We start from the raw sequence: 23209 nt of genomic DNA, 5'->3' as shown, positions 1-23209 counted from the left end.
AACCGCTGACAACAAAAGTGAGTACACCCCTAAGTGAAAATGTCCAAATTGGGCCCAAAGTGTCAATATTTTGTGTGGCCACACCATTATGTCCCAGCACTGCCTTAACCCTCTAGAGCATGGAGTTCACCAGAGCTTCACAGGTTGCCGCTGGAGTCCTCTTCCACTCCTCCATGATGATATCACAGAACTGGTGGATGTTAGAGACCTTGCGCTCCTCCACCTTCCATTTGAGGATGCCCCACAGATGCTCAATAGGGTTTAGGTCTGGAGACATGCTTGGCCAGTCCATCACCTTTACCCTCAGCTTCTTTAGCAAGGCAGTGGTCGTCTTGCAGGTGTGTTTGGGGTTGTTATGTTGGAATACTGCCCTGCAGCCCAGTCTCCAAAGGGGATTATGCTCTGCTTCAGTATGTCACAGTACATGTTGGCATTCATGGTTCCCTCAATGAACTGTAGCTCCCCAGTGCTGACAGCACTCATGCAGCCCCAGACCATAACACTCCCACCACCATGCTTGACTGTAGGCAAGACACACTTGTCTTTGTACTCCTCACCTGGTTGCCGCCACACACGCTTGACACCATCTGAACCAAATACGTTTATCTTGGTCTCACCAGAACACAGGACATGGTTCCAGTAATCCATGTCCTTAGTCTGCTTGTCTTCAGAAAACTGTTTTCAGGCTTACTTGTGTATCATCTTTAGAAGAGGCTTCCTTCAGGGACGACAGCCATGCAGACCAATTTGATGCAGTGTGTGGTGTATGGTCTGAGCACTGACAGGCTGACCCCCCCACCCCTTCAACCTCTGCAGCAATGCTGGCAGCACTCATACCTCTATTACCCAAAGACAACCTCTGGATATGATGCTGAGCATGTGGACTTAACTTCTTTGGTCAACCATGGCGAAGCCTGTACTGAGTGGAACCTGTTCTGTTAAACCACTGTATGGTCTTGGCCACCGTGCTGCAGCTCAGTTTCAGGGTCTTGGCAATCTTCTTATAGTCTAGGCCATCTTTATGTAGAGCAATAATTCTTTTTTTCAGATCCTCAGAGGTGTCATGAGGAACTTCCAGTGACCAGTATGAGAGAGTGAGAGCGAAAACACCAAATTTAACACCTTCTCCCCATTCACACCTGAGACCTTGTAACACTAAAGAGTCACATGACACCGGGGAGGGAAAATGGCTAATTTTGCCCAATTTGGACATTTTCACTTAGGGGTGTACTCACTTTTGTTGCCAGCGGTTTAGACATTAATGGCTGTGTGTTAAGTTATTTTGAGGAAACAGCAAACTTACACTGTTATACAAGCTGTACACTCAATAGTTTACATTGCAGTAAAGTTTAATTTCTTAGGTGTTGTCATATGAAAAGATATAATAAAAAATTTACAAAACTGTGAGGGATGTACTCACTTTTGTGAGATACTTTAGGATTTAATAGGATATAATAATATAATGTTTATAGGATATCATAGTGTTATAAAAACATAGTTATAGGATGCAATATGGTATAATATATATATAGGATTTATAATATCATAATATAATAATGTTAAAATAATATAACTATAGGATACCATAGATTATTATAATTATAGGATTATTATGACATATAATAAAAAAATAATTATACATCATAATAATATAATGGTAATAATATAATAGTGTTATAATGTAATAATTATAGGATATAATAATGGGTATATGCTATAATATTTAATTATAGGCTATAATAATTCTAGGATATAATAATATAATAATTATATGATATAACAGCATATAATAATATAATTATAGGATATACTGGATACAATAATATAATAATTATATAGAAGAATGTGTGGACAAATTCCCTGTGGGGTTTTGTATTGCAGCAAATAATTCAAAAATATTTTATAAAAAATATTTTATTACAAGAGAATTTTGTACAAGATAACAAATGTCAATCAAGATATCTGTTGTACTGGCTTAGGCTGCATTCACACCTGAGCGTTTTCAGCTCGTAAAACATCAGAAAAATGCCCGGAAAACACCCAACACGCAAAATCCCATTAATTTCAATGGCACCTATTCACATCTGAGCGTTTTGTTACCTGAAGCAAAATGCCTGAAGCTCAAAAAAGTACATGAGCTTCTTTTAATGCAGATTACAGGCGTTCTTCTGCTTTTTAAATTGGTGACCTTTTGACCTGTACAAAATCGCAGCAAAAATTGTGGTAAAAACGTGCGACTTTCTGCCTAAGAAAAATACGCTGAGGTGTAAATGCAGCCTTATTGCTGACTCTTGTGTATCCTACTGCAGCACTGCTGGCTTCCTCTCCTCCTCTTTATCCCTCCAGCTGCTCTGCAGGGGGATCGGTTCTTGGATCCCTTTCACCTGCTGTCTCAGCCTCCCTGTGTGCCCCCCCCTCCCCTGCAGCTCTTCCAGTTTCCCTGCTCTCCTCTCGCACCGGCTGCTGCTGCAGACACACACAGGAAGACTGTTTCAGGATGGAAAGCAGGGGGGCAGTCATGACTGAAGCTGTGTTTACTATGCTTCAGTTAGTGAATGAACAGAGCACTTCCTATTCATTCACATCCAGTGCAGCTAAGGCTGCAGGGAAAGGGACTGATGAATCTGTGTCCTCAATCTTTTTCTCAGACTCAAATGTGAGACGTTGGGGTCTGTTTAGACTCCTGATATTTTACCAGAGCCCCCAACAGGACAGTTATGTCCTCCAATGTAAAAAAAAAAAAAATTAAGGACCTGCTCAAATGTGCTTTGCTCTCTGAAGAATAGTAAGTATTTGGATCACTTTTCAGAGAGCATTTGACAGGCAGATTTACCTGCTTTTAACCCTGCACTATTGTACCGCAACCGCATGCTTTGCACTTGAATGGGTCTTGTTCGATGGAGGTATAATATTTCTGCCATGGCTGCGAAGCACAGCATCGCGGCTGTGGCATTTTAGCGAAAATATAATTTGATATTTTTGGAGTGGAGCCCTGTCAGGTAGGCTATATGGGGCCCAGTAATTTATAAGAGCAGCCCTGATGCCCATTATGAGGCGTTCCCACCATGTTTGTGCTGCATTGCTGGGTCTGCACACCTGCTGTGCCCATTATTAGGGTTCCCACCATCTCCATGCTGGATTATCTAGTCTTCAAACCTGCTGTGCCCAATATGAGATGTTTAACACCATCTTGTGCTGTGTTCCCAGAAGTGCACACTTTCTTGTGCGTTTTACAAGGGGTTGTGACTATCTCTGTGCTGAGTTCCCGGGTTTGCACACCTGTAGTGTCCCCATTACAAGGGTCTCCCACCATCTTGGTGCTGAAAAGCTAGAGGCTGTCACAGCCCACCAGGCTTAACCTACAACTATAATACCACATTTAGATGGACTGATCCTATAATTTTGATCTTCTATATTTAATATTCTACTTGATGATCATGAAGATAGTTAGCAATCACAGTTATCTTTTTCCTGTTCCCTCCAGCTGTCCTCAGTAGATTGGAGGAACCTTCTACAAACTTGCCAGAAACTGGACTCAAACAGTTGGGGTTATCTCCTACTCCCAGAGTTCCGATCGGTGGTGAAGCTCTGCAACATCATTCTGGATGAGGATGACATTTATCATATCATGTCTCACTATGATAAGGATCTAGCAGGGAAGATCGACTACTCCAGACTCATTTCAGATCACAAGAGGAGGGAAGGATAAAAGAAAAAACACTGCACGCAATATTAAAGCGTTATAAAACACCGCTAGAAAAAAAAAAATTAATAAATGTATCTGTGCACCTGATGTCACCATTGTTTCCTCTTCCCAGTTTTGTGCAGTCTTTACAGCATTACCAGCCTTTAACGGTTTCCCCTGCTGAGTAAGGATGAGCTCAGGCGTGTTCGCAAACAGCACGTGCAGAGCCCGCCAGGAAGTCGGCACTGCACTAATCACAGGCAGTGAGACATTTCCCGATCTCTGCAGCTGCGCATCAGGACAATGTCTCACTGCTTGTGATTAGAGCTCCGCAGTGCCGACTTCCTGGCGGGCTCTGAGCGTGCTGTTTGCGAACATGCCTGAGCTCATCCTTACTGTTGAGTTTACGTCTACAGGGTGTCTCCTTTGTCTCCAGTGTCTCCCTGGTGACACCCTGATCTGCATGCTCCCACCTCATGCACAGTAGGGGCACTGCCTTTCAGTGCCCATGTACTGTGCTGTAATGACAGCTGGAATTGTCTGCCCAGTGCATGCACAGCAGGGGCCCCTGTCTTTCTGAAATCTGGTGCTGTGCCTGGGCAGTACATGCCCAGTACCAGCAACTTGCGCTGTCTTGCTAGTGCATGTGCAGTAGGGGGCTCCTGTCTTTCTGAGATATGGTGCTGTATCTGGCTAGTGCATGCGCTGGCTGGACACAGCATTAAATGGCCCCTACTGTGCATTCTGCAGCCAGGCACAGTGCAAGAGCTCAAAAACAAGCCCCTGCTGAGCATGAGCTGGCCAGACAGCAGCAGTTGCCTCTATTGCACATGAATTGGGCAGGCAAAGCACCAGCTACCTTAATTCTGCGCACAGGGCATGCATTACTTTGCTTGATTTCATAGCATATTACTGCGCATTCACCAGCCAGGCATATCAAGAAAGGAAGAAGTTATTCTCCTTCCAAACTCCACCATTGTTAGCCGCTGGATCAATTCTATATTGGTTTATAAAGGTACCTTTTGAGGACCAAGTAACCACCTTACAGATGGTCTCGGCTGAGACCTTAGATCAGTGGTTCTCAACTCCTGTCCTCAGGACCCACTAAGAGGCCAGGTTTGCAAGAAAACCGAAATACATCACAGGTGATATAATTTGCTGCTCAGTGATTGCAGTATTCTAGTCTGCATCTCCCCAAGGTAATACTCAAAAGCTAGCCTGTTAGTAGGTCCTGAGGACAGGAGTTGAGAGCCATTTCCTTAGATAGTGCTTCCCACAGTGCTGCTACCCCCTATTGCTGAGTGTGCCTGGATCTCATGTAGTGTGGGAGGGGCTCTAATCTTGTAAAATGTCCTCATTACTTACCTAGCCAAGATGCTATCATTCTATATGAGGCTGGCTGGCCTTTTGTGCCTCTGTGAGGAATGAGAAAGAGTCCTTCTGATGATCTGAACTCTATAGCTGCTTAGATGTGTGATTTCAACTTGCTTCTGACTTCCAATACATGAGGCAAATCTGATTCCTCTGAAAAGGTTGGAAGGGCTGTGTCCTTATTTAGGTGGAAAGCGGAACTTACCTTTTAGTAGGAAACGGAGTAGCAGTCTTAAGACTACTCTGTCCAGAAAAAAATGGCAATGAGGAGTAGAAAGCCAACTCCTGGAGTTCAGATGTATCTGGCGGACGTGATCGCTACAAGGAAGTCTGCTTTAAGAATCAGGTTCCATAAAGAACAGACCTGAGCTGTAGGAAAAGATGCTGAAGATAGGACTGATGGAACTAATGATAGGCCCCATTGTGGAAAGGTTGGTTTCCTGGGAGGATGTATCTTCAAACACACCCTGAGAAACTGAACTACAAAGGGATTTTTGGACCATCTAGTGCCAGTTATGGCAGATGTGGTAGAGACAAGAACTTTCAGCATGTTCCAAATGAGTTTTTTTTTTTTCAGGCCCCCAGCACATTATGTTCATGAAGGGTCGAATGACCTTAAAGGTTGATTCCACAAAATGTTTCCATGCCTTGTGGTAAGCTATGTTGGTAGAGTGTTTTCTTCCCTTCATTAAGGTACGGTAGATATCACAGTCTGGGAGTAGCCTCCACCTCCATGTCATTAGGTTGAGTTTGTCCAGAGATTAATGTAGATATGAACCATGGCTCAGAAGGTCTGGCCTTGTTGGGAGTTTCATCGGAGATTCTTAACTTAGGTGAAGAAGTGTGGAGAACCAAGGCCATCGTAGCCTATACAGAATTCTTGCAATCACCATGCCCTGAAAACATGCCACTCTCTGTAGCACCCTTAAAATTGGAGGCTGAGGGGTCCAAAAAATGTTGATATCTTGCCATGGCAAGGACAGAAAAAAATACCCATGGGGGGAGAGAGAAGCAAACTTATAGATATGTTGATCTATGAGCTAGGGGGTGTAGTATTAACCCATTACATGCTGCCATGATTCCCCAGGAAAGATATATATGTAGCCAGGTGCTGGGCTACAGTAATACAGAGAAGGAAAGAATTGCCTTTTATTCTTCTCTTCCTCTACTGATGTTATTTTGCACTATTCTCTTCTAGCCCGCAGGGGGAGAGCTAAAGCCAAGCAAGCCCATAGATTTCTATGTAGAGCACTGAGAATCCTAGGAGTTGTAGTTTGAGATTGCAGCCTTATAATGGGACAAATGAATACCTTACAATACAAATCCCAATAGCACTGTGCAGTCGGAGGAGTGGAGAGATGATTTTTATTAAACTGTCCAGGAAAGCTCTTCCTCTTGGCACCGAGGGAGTTAGAAAGGGAGCACCTCTGTCTGGATATTCTTCTGCCAGCAAAAGACCATACTAGCGGAGATCCAGGCCTGACACTGGGAGTGAAGTCACCCGGGGACACAGCAGCATCGCCAACATCACAGCACCTGCACTGCTGCCACAGGGAGACTGGAGCATCCATTCACCCTGTGCTTCCCATCGCTGATCACCGGAGGCTTTTGGAAATAGATGAAGGGGCCACCCTTCTACTGTAAGCATCCCATGGACCGGTGAGAGGGCTGTTCATCCGATGCTGATAGTGCTAGCAGGGACTAAGCAACTAAATGTAGGATACCAAGTGTACCCAATCCATAACATACAAACACTGAACTCTATACTGCACTTATTCCAAACCTAGACTGCACCTATAACAATCCTATACTGCATTATACCGCACCTTTACCACAACTGAACCACATCTACCTTGCACCTCTGCTTTTACTATACAATACCTTTCCTGTACACATACTGCATGCTTGTTAACTGGGACTGTCATTAAGTGCACTAATGCTCTTAAAGGGCCCCAATGATAGCTGGCAGAAGATTATCTCAAAGGACTGCCCTTCCTGTAATATTTATTCAGCAAGCCCCTTTTGTTCCTCTTCCCCCTACTCTACCATCCTCCATTTCTTTTGGACATTGCATACTCAGTCAGTCTAGGACTAGCATTGTCACCATAAATGCTCTCTGGCAGTATAGTTCCAGCACTCGGTAGTTTAACCGCTTTATTACAGGGCACTTTTGATAAGTCCATAAGCTTTTAGAGTAGAACTGTGAATGTTCAACTATTAACATCCTTCCTGCCCAGGCCAATTTGCAGCTTTCAGCGCTGTTGCACTTTGAGTGACAACTGCGTGGTCATGCAACACTGTACCCAAAAGAAATTTTCATAATTTTTTTTCACACAAATAAAGCTTTCTTTTGGTGGTATTTACTCACCACTGGGTTTTTTATTTTAGGCTAAAAAAAACCAAAAGAAGCCTGAACATTTTGAAAAAAAACTTTTTTTTCTTCGTTTCTGTCAGAAAATTTGGTAAATAAGTAATTTTTCTCCTTCACTGATGTGTGCGGATGAGGCTGCACTGATGGGCACTGATAGTCTACACTGATGGGCACCGATGAGGCAGCACTGATGAAGAGGCACCAATATACCGCACTGATGGGCACTGATAGGCAGTACTGATGGGCAGCACGAATAGGTGGCACTAATTGGCGGCACTGATGAGCAGCATTGATGAGCAGGCACTGATGGGCACTGAAAGGCAACACTGACTTGCATCACTGATGGGCACAGATTTGCAGCACTGATGGGCACAAATTGGCATCACTGATGGGCATCACTGCTGGGCACTGTTGGGGCTGCACTGATTATCAGGGCGTTGATGATCAGTGCCCTGGTTATCTGTAGAGGTCTCTCCTATGAGGAAATGCCGCTGATCGGCTCTCCTCGCCTCAAACGCTGTCAATGTGAGGCGAGGAGAGCCAATAACCAGCATTTCCTTGTGACTGGACACAGCTGATCACATGGGTAAAGAGCTGCGTCATCGGCTCTTTACCGTGATTGGCGTTGCACCGTGTCCCAGGGACAAAGCGCGCCCTCAATTGTGGCGTTGCGTGCCCCCCATGGGCAAGCATGGTGAGACTGGGGTGGCGGCGTCCCAGAACAAGAGAGCACCCCACCTGCCGTCATTTGTCTATACGCTGGTTGGGAAGTGGTTAAACTTTACTACTGCTAACTGCTGCATTTGTGGTGGCCTTGCTACTGTTTATTCTGATCTAGATGCAAAATGTCATCTTAGTCCTTACTGTTAATAACTTTGTATGCTAAACTGAGTTATTACCATTGTTAATCCATTTTATGCTTGCGTAGTTGCCAACCATAGTGGGTGACAGTATATTAAGTATGCCTTTATTACCTGGTTTGGTGCCTGTTTTCTTTGATATAGCACTAATGTTGGGAATTAAGTATTACTTTCAGTTATTTCCTGTAATATTGTATGTTTGTACACTCAACCTAGTGTGTCAGAGGGGCTGAGTGTCACACCTACCCCTAATACCCCTAACGTAGGTGGCCAGAGATTATAGCTGGCTACTGTGTTCCTTACCTATAGCAGCCCCCTTTCCCATAGGGCAAGCAGGCCTACCGGTACTCGGTTGCTCCTAGGACTTATACACAATGCTATAGTGCTTGGCTACCATACCAGGACAGGCGCAAACTGAGCAATGCAAACAGGTACTTGTGGTTGGCTGACAGACAGAGTAGTTTAATGACAGTCCAGGTAAAAGGCAGGCAAGGTTCAGAGAACTGATATCTGATCAAAGGTCATACACAGGGAAACCCAATCTAGCAGAGCAGGGCAGACAAAGAGGCAGCTTGATCAGGTATTTACACACACTATTAAAAGCATGAGACTGCAAGCTTGGCTAGCTTAAAAGAGAAGTAAAGGAGAGAGCAGACTTCAGCCCGCTCTCTGGTGAAAACGAGTCACAGGAGTGCAAAACTAATTGCACTCCTGTGATCCATAGGAGAAGTACAGCCAAGCAACCTTTGGCTGGGAAGGGGCGTGGCCTGAGATGGTCTGGAGCTGCATGGCGTAAGGAGTGCAGAGTGAGAACTCCGGCTTCACGTTCTCCTTCAATCTGATCCTGTGGGGCTAAATCATCCTCTATCACGGTATAAACTGCCTACATTACTCAGAGAAGCTCCCGTGCTCAAGTCGCCACTGAAGTGAGCTCTGGGAGCGCTGGTGAAACTAGACAAATTCTGCCACGAGGAGCGGGACCCAGTGAGGGAAGATGGCGCCGCATCCACCTCAGGGGAAGAAGGCCCGTTCTCTGGAGACACCACTCGCATCCTTGACACTGTCTTTCTCTGAGGAGGAGGTCAAAGTGGATATCTCCCTCATCCGCCAAGACATACACATGTTGCGGGAAAGGGTGACCAAATGGAGTGCAGGATTGGACAAGTGGAGGACGACATCCCGCCGCTGCAGGTCAACACCGAGCAGCTCCAATACCAGCTCAATGTCGTTCTTAGTAAGCAGGATGACATGAAGAACAGACTCCGCCGCTGTAACCTTAGGTTCGTGGGGCTGCCGGAGAGGTCTGAGGGCTCGGACCACCCCACGTTCCTGGAAAATCTCTTCATCACCAACTTTGACAGAGAGGCCTTCTCCTTTATGTTTGTGGTGGAGCGTGCGCATCGCCTGGCCGCGCGGCCTTCACCTTCCGGAGCCCCCCTGAGCACCTTCATAGCGAAGCTGCTGAATTACCGGGGCACCATCCTACGCCTTATCCGCGTAAAGGGCAACATCCCATTCGGCAACTCACACATTACGGTGTTGCCGGACTTCTCTGCCGAGGTCCAGAAGAAAAGGGCACAGTTCTCAATGGCCAAGCGACAAATGCGCAACCATCACCTGGCCTATGCCATGCTGTTCCCGGCACGCCTCCGCGTGATCCGGGATGGCAAGGCTCACTTTTTTGAGGAGTCCTCTGCGGTCATCCCATGGCTGGAAAGACAGGATCCAGATGCCCCTGCACCATCATGACATCCCGGGCGCATCTTCCCACAGATGAACCTTGCTGGACTGGAAAACTGGGACCCTTGACCTAGATGTTCCCTCTCTGAACCATGAGTTGGCCTCGGCCTATTCCCCACTTACCCCTTCTGGCTATACTTATGGCACCCCCGGACCCGCCCCCATGTTGTTTTTGCCCCTTTCCCCCGGCCCGGTCCATACCAGACATACCACCATTCTCAACTCTCCCTTCATTATGCAATGCCCCCCCAAATGCACTTACGCATCCACTCTTGAACAATATATCTGCACCCCCTTAACATCTATATGCTAGACCATCTAGCACCATGGTGCACTTCTAATAACTTTTGTTCTCCCCCAGAGACAGCCGAGAATGCACCTGGACTTTCACTCCACTTGCACCCCCACGTTTATTCCCCCCCCTCCCATCAATTATGGCGCACCTCACTGTTCTCTCAAGATCTGTTTCCCTGGCCAGCAGCAGCCCTCCGTGGCTGTGGAGAGCTGCCACAAGTTTGATATGCCACGCTGGTCGAGAGTTGGCAAAGTTACTATGTTCTATTTATTGCACTGTCTGACATGCTTAATACCGCAATTTGTTTACTGTTATTTGCTACTGTGTCTACCTCCCTCCCTACATGGCCCCCTGCAGGTCTGCCACAGACATTTTGCTGCCCCTTCTGATCCACCTGCAGGGCTCCATCATACAACATGCACCGGGACCCTTGTTTCAATGTATGCTGCTGTATGTAGTGATAACAATATGTGTGGGTGAGGGTATGGGCAACCCCTTGCTGATCCGACTGTACATCCAACCAACACTACTGCTAATATGGAATCCCTCAAGCTAGTCACATGTGAGAGGACTGAGAGCCAAACCTAAAAGGCTGGCCGTCCTTTCCATGCAAGCGGACATATCCGTTCTCGTGGAGACTCACATAACGAGTCAAATGCAAATGGCACCTAAGAAACCCTGGGTGGGCTGGTTCTATCAGGCCCCATATACCAATAACTCCAGAGGCATTGCTATCCTAATTGCCAAGTCGGTTCAGTTTCAACTTCATAGCCTACAGTCAGATCGGTGGGGCAGGTTCCTCTTCCTTCATGCCACCATTGGTGGCCTCGAGGTCCTCCTCCTAGCTTTTTACATTCCCCTACTATTCCAATTTGCTGCTCTAAAGGAAGGAGTGGCCTTCATGACCCAACATCCCAAGGTGCTTGCTGTATGGATAGGGGAATTTAATATGGTTATAGACCCTCTTTTTGACAGACTCCACCCGCCCACCACGACGCCAACTCAGCCTACACTCACTGGGTTTGGGAGATTCCTTCTGGAATTTGCCATGGCAGACACCTGGAGACTTAAGCACCCCACCACAACTGCCTACTGCTGTTTTACCCCCTCACAAGCCTCTATGTCCCGCATAGACATGATCATGCTGTCCCCCACCCTGATTCCGGACCGCCTTGAAGTGGGGTTTGGTGTCAGGGTCCTCTTAGACCACTCGCCCTACTGGGTTACCCTTCGCCTGCCCTCCACCCCCCTGACCCGCATCTGAAGGCTGAACCCATTCTGGCTTACAGTCCTCACAGACCTGGAAGCTATTCAACGAGAATGGACTCATTATTTCCACTCCAATGCTGGGTCGGCCTCAGTGTGGATAGTGTGGGAGGCATTTAAACTACATGCCTGCTTTATCCTCTCTACGCACATCAACAGACATAAGGCCTCCTCTAAACTTATCTTACAACAAGCTAAAGAAAAACTGAGCTCCCTTGAACAGGTTTTTCTAGCAGACCCGTCAACCTCTAATTCTGCCCAGCTACTTCTACACTCTAGACTCACAGACCATCTACATTTCGAGAAAGCTAAAAGAGGCATATTTTTCAGCAAGCAGAAAAACTTTGAACATGGTGAGTGGGCCGGGAAACTCCTGGCATACATGGCCCACTTAGACCACAACCCCCCCCCGGTGGTAGTTCAGCTCCGATCGGAGGCTGGAACCACGCTTACAGACCCAGCACAGGTAGCCCACGAGTTTTGGCGTTTCTACTCTGACCTATACACCGCAAAGACTAACCGCCCCCAGAGTGAACTACATCTACTCCTGCAGAACATTAATTTCCCCTATGAGGAATGCATAGCAGAGGCAATAGCGAGCTTACCGACATCAAAAACCCCTGGCTCTGACGGCCTCCCCCTAGAATTCTACTCCTAATTCCAAGAGGTCCTCCTCCCCAAGTTGCAAGCACTATATTCCCATATTTACAAGTCTGGCATGCTTCTGCGTACCATGGGTGAAGCCCTTATTGTCCTGATCCCGAAGCCAGGAAAAGACCCTATTTACCCTGAATCATATCGCCCCATTTCTCTCCTACAACTAGATGTCAAAATACTGGCCAAAATTCTCGCCCTAATGCCGCGTACACACGATCGGACTTTACGGCATACTTGGTCCGGCGTACCGGATTGCGTCGGACAATTCGATCGTGTGTGGGCTCCAGCGGACTTTTTATCAAAAGTTTGACGGACTTAGATTTGAAACATGTTTCAAATCTATCCGGCGGACTCGAGTCCGGTCGAAAAGTCCGCTCGTCTGTATGCTAGTCCGACGGACAAAAACCGAGGCTAGGGCAGCTATTGGCTACTGGCTATGAACTTCCTTGTTTTAGTCCGGTTATACGCCATCACGTATGAATCCGTCGGACTTTGGTTGATCGTGTGTAGGCAAGTCCGTTCATTCGGAAAGTCCGTCGTAAAGTCCATCGAAAAGTCCGCCGGGCAAAGTATGCCGTAAAGTCCAGTCGTGTGTACGCGGCATAAGACTCAATAAAGTGGTACTCAGCCTCATACACGTTGACCAAACTGGCTTCATGCCCAATAAAAACACAGCATTTAACCTCCGGAGACTATTTATGAATCTCCAAGCAACACAAGACAACGTCGGCTCCAGGGTGGTGGTTAGCCTGGATGCCGCCAAGGCATTTGATTCTGTGGAATGGAGCTACTTGTGGGAATGTCTCTGTAGATTTGGCTTCGGCCCCAGATTCATCAGGTGGCTCCAGCTCTATTACCAGGCTCCCACCGCCCGGATCCAGGTTAATGGCAAGACATTGAACCCCTTCCCCTTCCCTGCTATATGCACTGGCTGTTGAGCCCCTAGCCATAGCCATTAGGGCGCACCCTGACATTAGGGGCCTCCGCATGGGACAAGTGACTGAAGTGCCCAGTCTCTGTGCGCACGACATGCTCCTTTATCTGGAGGAAATCCTCCTCATAGACATTACTGCCCCCACGGCCACTCAGGAGGCTCTCCCCCTAGTGAGGACTAACAAGCTTAAATACCTGGGCGTGCAGTGCTCACGATCCCTTAAAGATAACACGCACCTTAACCTACAACCAATGTACGACCTCCTCAAACACAAAACCCATGTCTGGTCCAGACTCCCCCTTGGCGTCATGGGTTGCATTAATTTAGTTAAGATGATTCTCCTCCCCAAGCTGCTTTACCTGTTCTGGCATGCCCCCCTATACATCCCAGCCCACGTATTTAAATCCATGGAATCTATACTCAACACATTTGTGTGGCGATCCTCCAGACACAAACTGTCATGGCAGACCCTAAAACATCTTGTTCACCTGGGGGGCACAGCTCTTCCCGACCTTGCATTATACTACATAGCCTCCCAGCTGTTCCACTTCTACTCCCTTAATCAACATGACAGGCTCCAGTACTCCTCTTTGGTGTGTACTTCGGTTACAGACGTGGTGGCCCATCCCTTTCTTCTTCTGCAAACACCAGGGTCTCTCCCGCCTAGGCGACAAGTGAGATATGCTACTACACCACTGTAAAATATGGCAGTTAGCGCAAACCACTACTGGGGCTCCTCCCCACATGCTCACACACCACTCTCGGACAACCCTCAACTGCCTGAACTGATGACTATCCATGATCCCAATATATGGGTTGCCAAGAGCGTCATATACCTGTCCCAATTCATCGCTGGTGGCACGGTGAGATAATTTCAAGTCCTCAAGGATGAATTCGCCCTCCCCAATCACATGCTCTTCCGCTACCTCCAGGTCCGACATGCTCTTCAATCCCAATTCAGTGCCTCCATTCCCAGGCTGGAATCGGTGGCCCTGGAGGAAATGGTCCTTGGGGAGGACCCCAAGAAATTAATCTCCTTTCTGTACAATCACCTTCTTCTGCCCTCGGCCACCACTCATGCATACCAGCTGAAAACTAAATGGGAGACGGACCTGGGGGGGGATGGAGGATGAGGAGTGGGGAGAAATATTGAAGTCCTGTAAAAAAGTATCCCCTAAATTATCAGACTGACTCACTCACCTCTACATCCTCCATAGATCATGCCAAACTCCATCCCGCCTATCCAAATACAAACCAAATGCCAACCCAACCTGCCCCAGGTGTGGGGACACTGAAACTACTTTCTATCACCTAATATGGTCCTGTCCACCCATCCAGCAATACTGGTTACAAATTGTCAAATTCCTCCATGATCGCATGGGCTCCCCCCTGTCACTCTGCCCATGCCAGTGCCTACTTGGCCTCCTCCCCATTTCAGAGGAAGCAAAATACTTGATGACCTTCTTACAGGAAACCCTGTTCACAGCCAGAATGCAGATAGCCCAGCTATGGCTTAGAGCCATCCCCCTCCAGCAATGGAAAAGGGCAGTGAATCTCATTCTCCCATACAAAAAAGTCCTGTACTCCCACCGGGGATGCCCAGGCAAGTTCAACAAAATCTGGGACAGATGGGTGGATGACTCCTCCACCTATACGAACTAATGCCAGCTATGTCTCCAACTTTGTTAATACAGTGCTTCTCAGTAAACACTGCCACTACCCATACTTGGTATGAACATGTGAATTTATGAGTATAATACAAATAACAATGTTTGGGATTATCTCAGCTGTAGATACAATATGTCAGACATTTTATTATTTTTTTGTTCAGTGTCTGTTGCACTTTGCACTTTGAATGTAAAACCTGCATTGACTTTTATGCTCAATAAACTTTATTTTTGATTAAAAAAAAAAAAAAACAAGCTTTGGCTGGACTTCTCCTTTAACTTAGGTTTGGTCTCCACCCAGAGACTGGCTACAATCAATTACCTTGCAGGTGGACAGACAGACAAGGAGAATGCCACAGCCAAAACCAGGATGTTGGAACCAGCAGCTATGATGGAGCACACACTGCTGACACTAAGGTTTTTGAAGAAGGTTGAGGCAAAGAAGAGAGGACCCATCCTATCTAGCAGCTCCTACAGGGGTAGCACTATAGATATAGCTAGCTAGATAGATAGATAGATAGATAGATAGATAGATAGATAGATAGATAGATAGATAGATAGATAGATAGATAGATAGATAGATAGATAGATAGATAGATAGATAGACTGAAAGAAAGATAAGCTATATGTGCACACTTTTATCCCTCAACCATTCCTTCTGTGGTTGGAAGTTGCTGTCTGATTACTGTAAAGCTATGTAAACACAATAAGATTTTCCGACAACAAAACCGTGGATTTTTTTCCAAAAGGATGTCGGCTCAAATTTGTCATGCATACACACGGTCACACAAATATTGTCGGAAAATCCAAACGTCAAGAACGCGGTGACGTACAACACGTACGACGACCCGAGAAAAATGAAGTTCAATAGCCAGTGCGGCTCTTCTGCTTGATTCCAAGCATGCGTGGAATTTTGTGCATCAGAATTGTGTACACAGGCTCGGATATTCCGACAACAAGTATTGTTGTCAGAAAATTTGAGAACCTGCTCTCAAACATTTGTTGGCGGAAATTCCAACAACAAATGCTCTATGGAGCATACACACGGTCGGACTTTCCAACAACAAGCTCACATCCAACATTTGTTGTCAGAAAATCCTATCTTGTGTACGGCCCATTAGAGTATCGGTGATACTATCACTGAAACGTGCAGATCTTCTTCCCTTTTTGCTAAGTCAGGTAGGATCTTTCACATCTTGTGTTATATCTTTGTTAAGAGTTTCTGAGAATCTTTTCTAAGCCCCATATCACAACTCTACTGGAGCTCTACTCATTTATTATTGATTCCAGGAGGCAGGAACTGTCCAAAACTTCACAGGCTGTATTGACATTGCTGCAGGTGTTGTTGTCATCACTTTAGTCTTTGTCGGTGTCAGACATGATCCATTTCCATCACTTTTTTTTGCTTTTGGCAGTAGAGAAATCCATTCTTCTTTATTTTCTGCTATAAGTGAAACATATTGATACACATGACTTCAATAAGTGCCGGTTCACACTAGACGCGGCACGACTTGCAGGTCGCCTCACCGAGGCGACCTGCACACGACTGCCGGGGCGACTTGCAAGACGACTTCTGTATAGAAGTCTATGTAAGTCGCCCCCAAAGTAGTACAGGAACCTTTCTTCTAAGTTGGAGCGACTTGCGTCGCTCCGATTAGAACGGTTCCATTGTACAGAACGGGAGGCGACTTGTCAGGCGGCTAGGTCGCCTGACAAGTCGCCCCCGTGTGAACCGAGCCTGAGTATGGAATCTTATTTGTTTTGAATGTAACATTTGGAAGTTGCAGACTGAGTTAGGTTTAATAAATTAATTTCACACAGCATTTTACACTATTCTGGTTTTTCATCCAATTGTTGCTTCTGAACTGGTAAAATTACAACTAAAATTACGATTGAATCAGTATTATAATCATAAACTCAGTACTATTGTCCTAGCTGCATCCAGCTCTGTCTACTCTACAGAGAATTTCAGAATTAAAGTGCACCTATTACTATCTTATAAGTCCACATATATAAATTCCGGACGTGTCATAATATACAACAGTACCATTTTTTTTAATAAAAGCTCCATATTTTGTCATTAAAAAAACATTCTTGAGTTTCAGTCACTGACTTTGCCTATGCTAAGATGATGCCAGTGAGAGACACAACTGAAACAGGGGCTTTTGGAGGGGACTACAGGGTAGCCTATTGACTATGGGCCCTGGCATTTGAGGGGGCTCTATTCTTTGGGAGGTGTGTACCTGGGGGACCTTTGGAGCGGTTTTTCCTTGGATTCGGGTCAATGTCTCCCTGAAATACACAAACACTGAGAACCTAGGACCTGGATACAGACTTGGGGCCCCTGTGCCCAAACCAGCAATGACTGCTCCCCCCACCCCCTCCTAGACTCAGAGACTCAGAATAGATGTTAGTATAATCAGCACAAAACAACCTGATGCTGGGGTCTCCTACTATAATCTGTTTCTTAAGACGTCTTTCTCTCATGTAAATTCCCATTATTAGTTGAGTCACCTATTGTTTCCGTCTGTCTGCTAGTATTGTGTCCACTTCACCTCATTACTAAACTATTGTGGGATGTTATATGTGTTAGAGATTACTGTTTATGTTTATGTTAACTGTTCTTTAGATGTACTGATATTACTGTTTACAGTTTGCATTGTTTAAGATGATGGAATCAAACTCTTATTTGATTTTGTGTGGTATATATTCTGTGTGAATTTACAACAAAGTTAGTTCCAGTTTGCACCTAAGCTCATGTTGTTGAGTTCTTGGGTGCAATGTTCAGCTAAAATACTTGGTTCCTGGTTCCATAGTGGAGGAAGCTGTATCTTGGTGGATGCACCCAGGCGGGGTGCCAAGCAGTCTGTAACAATGCCATCAGTCTTCTGCAGGCAGGAGGAAGCATTTCCTCAGTCTCCTCTACTTCAGTGATCAAACTGCAACATTGTAGCAAGTCACAAGGTAAAATGTTGCAGTGGGGGGTTGATCTGTGTCAGACATGTGTGAACACAGCCAAGAACTGCACAGGCACCAGGATTTACATGATTGTGTCATCTGTGAGTCAGCATCTCATTCCAGGAAGCAGATGGTGACCCTGGATACCTGAACAAAGATGGTGCTGTCATTCAGAAGAGAAAAACTGAATACAGCATTATCAGGGGGAGCTCTGTGAGCTCTATGAGAGACATACTTAAAAGTGTGCCCCTGGCACACATCGGGTACCCCCATCCCTGGAAAACATAGAGCAGAGCATCCTCCCTCCCTTCGCACATATGGGGTGCCCCCATGCCTGGCACACATGGAGCATCCCCATCCCTGGCACACATGGAGTACCTTCATTCCTGGAAAACATGGAATGCTCTCATCCCTGACACAAACGTTTGGCATTCCCATTTCTGGCACGCCTGAAGAACCCACGTTCCTGGCATGCATGGAGCACCCCTATTGATGGCACACACAAAGTGCCCCATTCCTGGCATACATGGAGTACCCATTTTCCCAGCACACATTTGGCACCCCATTGCCGAAACACATTGAGCAACCCCATCCCTGGCACACAAAGAGCACTTCCATCCCTGGCACATGTCTAATGCCCACATTTCTCACACACACCTCCATCACTGGGCTCAAAAAAAAAAAAAACTAAGATTTTTTTCTCCTCTTCTGGTTAATTTCTATTAAATTGTCAGATATAGGTGTAAAAAAAATGGCCAGTGGCAGGACACTTTTTTTTCTTTACTGTCACCTGGTGATTTTGCCAATAAAACATTTCCTGTTTTAGAATGAGAACACTCGCCCTCTGTAATGTATTTAAGGTGGAGAAGCATTGTCATCCTAGGACTGACCTATAGAAGGGATAAACTGACCACAGCAACTTCATAAAGAGGTAAAACTGTTGGAATCAATATTTTGCAGGAAGTGCAACAAGACAGAAATGTAAACCTTTAAAGCATACCTAATCCCAAGAACAAAAATGTAATATGTTGAAGCTTACCAGTTCTTAGGTGTGGCAGCTGCATTTGTTTTCTTTTTTTTTTCAGGCTTTTTTTTTTTAGCTTTATTATCACCTAGTGATCCTGACAGTACTACTGGTACTGGCAGGACTACAGAACAACTCCCCCTCTCCTCTTCTGGCTAATTCCTATGAAATTGTCAGAAATCGGTGTGTAAAAACTGGTCAGTGGCAGGACATTTTTTTTTCACCTTTTGAACCTGACAGTACATATATATGGAGGAGCAGTGTAACCGGTGTCACCCTAGAGCAGGACTAAAGAACACCTCCCTCTCTTCTCTTCTGGCTAATTTCTATCAAATTGTCAGATGTTAGTGTGTAAAAACTGGCCAGTGGTAGGACAGTTTTTTTCACCTTGTGATCCTGACAGTACATATATATAGAGAAGCAATGTCACTGGTGTCGCCCTAGAGCAGGACCAAAGAACACCTCCTCTTCTCCTCTTCCGGCTAATTTCTATCAAATTGTCAGATATTGGGGTGTAAAAACTGGCCAGTGGCAGGGCATTTTTTTCACCTTGTGATCCTGACTACAGAATGCTACCCCTCTCCTCTTCCGGCTAATTTGTATCAAATTGTCAGATATAGGTGTATAAAAATTGGCCAGTGGCAGGACACTTTTTTTTGTTTACTGTCACCTGGTGATTCTGCCAATAAAACATTTCCTGTTCTAGGATGACAACACTCACTGTAATGTAGGCACCTGAAAAATCCCCCCCAAAAAACTTCTCTGTATCTACTCACTGTAATGTATTTATGTAGGAGAACCATCGTCACCCTAGGATGGACCTACAGAACACCCCCCTTCTCTTCTCAATAACATAGAGAGTAGAGGTTCTGTAGTTCTCAGAAATAAATAACAACTATTTACCTGACAAAGAATGCAGCACAGGAATGTATTAGCTCACATGATTTCTGGCAGGATCAACAGATATTTTTTTTCAGTAATTAAACAGATATATAAAAAAAAAAAAAAAACAGACCTAAAGGTAGCAAATAACAGAAGTTCATTGTTAGGGTTTACATACACTTTAATAAATCGTCTGTACAATGGCTGGATTTAGCATGTGAGAGACACGGCGCTGTTATCAGGGCTGGTATCTTACACTGTTGTGACTGAGATGATTCTATTCGTCCATCATTCTGATGCAGATTACACATATAGACAGACAGCTGTGTAATATAAACTTCTGTCCGCTCCCCGGAATGCTGCCACTGCCCTGATTAGGCTGTGCCTTTTGTGCGTGCGCTCTGAATAGCAAGATCGGCTTTCGGGCCACAGTGAGACGCTGAATCTTTCAATGAGATCATCTCAAGAGATTGCACGTATTTACTCCATACAAACATCCAGGATTCTTCTAGCCAGGAGCTTTACATCTTTTCAGGTGATGCATATTGGGCAATTAAAATGTTAAAGGGGAAGAGCTGGTTATATCATGTTTCTTCGTACAACACAAGTATTCTAGCTTGTGTTGTTATCTGCAGCCTTGGAAGCCAACATGGTCATCTCTACTCCCCTTGACCCACTCTATACAGATTAGATGATTGAATGCAGAATGCTCATGGGAGAGGATTAGCCTGGTCTTTTGACACTTCCCGCCAGCACTATGAGAGTTAAAACAGACTCCATTACAGTTTTGGCGCAACGCAGCCTGAAGAAGGCAGGCGTGACAGTTTCCCGAAAATATCTGCACCAATCAGTTGGCAGGGGGAAGAGCTCTGGCTCTGCAGAGGAGGATAAGGAAGTGCTGCCACGTGTGCCTGGTTGTGGGTTGAAGAGAAAGATGGCGCAATCTGGAAGCGACATGGCGGATTGGAAAAAGTATGCTCTGGGTTTTGGTTTCGGCCTCAGTGAGTTTAAACCTGTTCTGACTGGAGTGAGGTACATACAGAAGGGTAATCTTGCCCTGTACACGACTGGAGGCTATGAGGCCTTGGGACTGACCTGTGGGAAGTGTTCCAGTCTGGCCACGCATCTGAGGCCTTGGATCGTGTGTGGACGATGTAGGGAACACCTGCTCGAAGTAGTCGAACCAGCCCAACCTCCGCGGATACTACAGGCCAATTGGCACAAGAATGTTGCTATCCCGACTGGGATTGATATCATGAGCCCGCCAAGCACAACTATATCCCGGCCAAAGAGTGCAACACCATAACCAATTCAGACATCCCATCTGATGGATTATCTGAACTGTTCTCGGACACTCTATCTTGGACTGGGAAGTGGAGCAAAATTGATGAGGAGCAGATGTGTGAAGTAGAGGAGGATGAAGTTCCCATTGCTACGGCCACTAGTGTGAAAATTGAGCTGTCTGCTAATACAGCCCCGTTGATAAATATTACGAAATCTTTGAGGAGGATCGTTGGGTTCAATGGGTCTCAAAAGTTCGCCCTACCAAGCCAATGCCTGTAACCAAGCCTGACTATAAGCCAGATGCTGTTGCTGCGTGCTTGGTTCAGCGTGCTCCAGACGCACGGGTTCTGCCAGGGTACAGAGACCTTAGAACTGCCATTCAAACTCTTTCATTACTGTGTATAGATATATTAGATAAGTAGTTAGGATGTAAGGTTATTGTTTCTATTTCCTTTTAATTATCTAAATGGTATGCTGCATTTGAAATTGTCTGCTAATTGACATTGCAACTACCTAAGGGTGTTCTGGCCCTAAACCCTCTCTCCCACCATTCTGTTCAAGAGAAAATAAATCTCTTTGCATTCAAGAAGTGTCTGGCGCCCATGAATCTACCTAACATTACACCCACTATGCCTTGCAATCCACTCTTTACAGAAGGATGTCAGCTGTCCCTGGCTCTGGAGGTTCTCATTAAAATTAAGGGACCTTGCTACATATAAATGCAACTTCTTTTTATCATATTAAATAATTGCCTCTGCATTCCATTATTACTGGTAGTAGTAACTTAAGACAAGCTGTGAAGGGCGGGTGCAGACCGGCAAAGAGCCCACTCACACTCCTGTAGCAGACGATGCAAATCTGAAAAGGAGGGTCGCACACTGCTGGTATCATCCTCAAGAACCTTTATTGGAGACTGCTCAGACAGGACATGGTTCTGCCATGGCAGAAGCACTAATCTTCATGCTTACCCCCTAAGCATATATTCCCCCTCCTCCCAGTACAAATCCACCTCCTACTGAAATTCCCCCCTTCCCAGCACAAATATTACCCCCCCCATCCCCCCCAGCTCAAATCCTTTCTCCCTATATGCCCCCAGCACAAATCCCCCCCCCCCCCAAAAAAAAAAAAATTCCCCCTCCTAGCACAAGTCCTTTACCCCTCAAATGTCCTCTCCAAACACAAACCCTCTCCCCTCCCACTCCAAATCCCCCTCCCAGCACAAATTCCCAAACCCCAATTCCTCATCCTAGCACAAATCCTCCCCCCCAAAAAAACATTCTCCCTCCTAGCACAAACCCTCTACCCCTCAAGTGTCCTCTCCAAGCACAACAAATCCCCAGCCCCCACTCCACTTATGCTTTGCTGGGGTTTTTTGCCTTCCTCTGGATCAACTGTGGGTGAAGGATTGTGTATATGGGATTGCACTATTATTATTATTATTATTATTATTTTATTTTTATGTTGAACTAGATGGACTTTTCAACCTAACTATGTAACTCCAAATCCCCCCAGCACAAATTCCCCTCCCCCAATTCCTCATCCTAGCACAAATCCCCCCCCCCCCCCAAGTTCCCCTCCTACCACAAATATCCCCCAATCATCCGTAATAGCACAATCCCCCCCCCCAAAAAAAAATCCCTCCTAGCACAAATTCCTTCCCCCCTCTACCATATCACCTTTTCTAGCACAATTCCCCCCACCTAGCACAAATCCTGTCCCCCCCTCCCAACATAAATAGCCCCAAATCACCACTCCTAGCACACCTCCCCAAATTTCCCCTCCTTGAACTATTCTTAACCCCTGCTGCCCCCCAAATTCCTCCTCCCAACACAAATCATCACCCCCCCCCATCTCTTTGTGTTGCCCCTCCTCCCACCTCACATGATACCACAGTGCCCAGGGCAGCCGCCCCTCCTGTCCACCCCTTGTCCCGGCCCTGCTGCCAATCCAGAAAACAGTGGGCAGGGCTAGGTGTCACCAGGTGCTGATTGCCAAGCTAAAGGCTCGTAAATCAGCAAAAAGATTGCTGGTAGCCACACCCCCTGCAACATCTTCTCATTCCATGGTAGTGCAAGAAGGCACCACCTACATGAGTGTGGCAACTATTAACAGTGGCTACAGCTACAGCGTTCGGCAACGGCTTATTTTAACCACTACCCGACTGCGCTATAGTCGAATGATGGCTACAGCATGGCCGCCCAGTTCTGGAAGGGCG

The 23209-nt window shown here is 46.0% G+C and overlaps 1 protein-coding gene across 1 annotated transcript in view; it reads left to right on the top strand.

The window, feature by feature from the left end:
* LOC141105776 (EF-hand calcium-binding domain-containing protein 6-like) overlaps positions 1-3793 on the top strand; it is a 76076-nt gene extending 72283 nt beyond the window's left edge. The window contains exon 18 of the mRNA XM_073595889.1: positions 3485-3793. Coding sequence (XP_073451990.1) covers positions 3485-3709 — 225 coding nt within the window. The 3' untranslated portion in view covers positions 3710-3793. The remainder of the gene's footprint in view (positions 1-3484) is intronic.
* The last annotated feature ends 19416 nt before the right edge of the window (positions 3794-23209 follow it).

The sequence above is a fragment of the Aquarana catesbeiana genome, linkage group LG08, assembly GCF_042186555.1.
Source record: "Aquarana catesbeiana isolate 2022-GZ linkage group LG08, ASM4218655v1, whole genome shotgun sequence".
NCBI lineage: Eukaryota > Metazoa > Chordata > Amphibia > Anura > Ranidae > Aquarana > Aquarana catesbeiana.
This window is presented reverse-complemented; position numbering and strand designations above follow the sequence as displayed.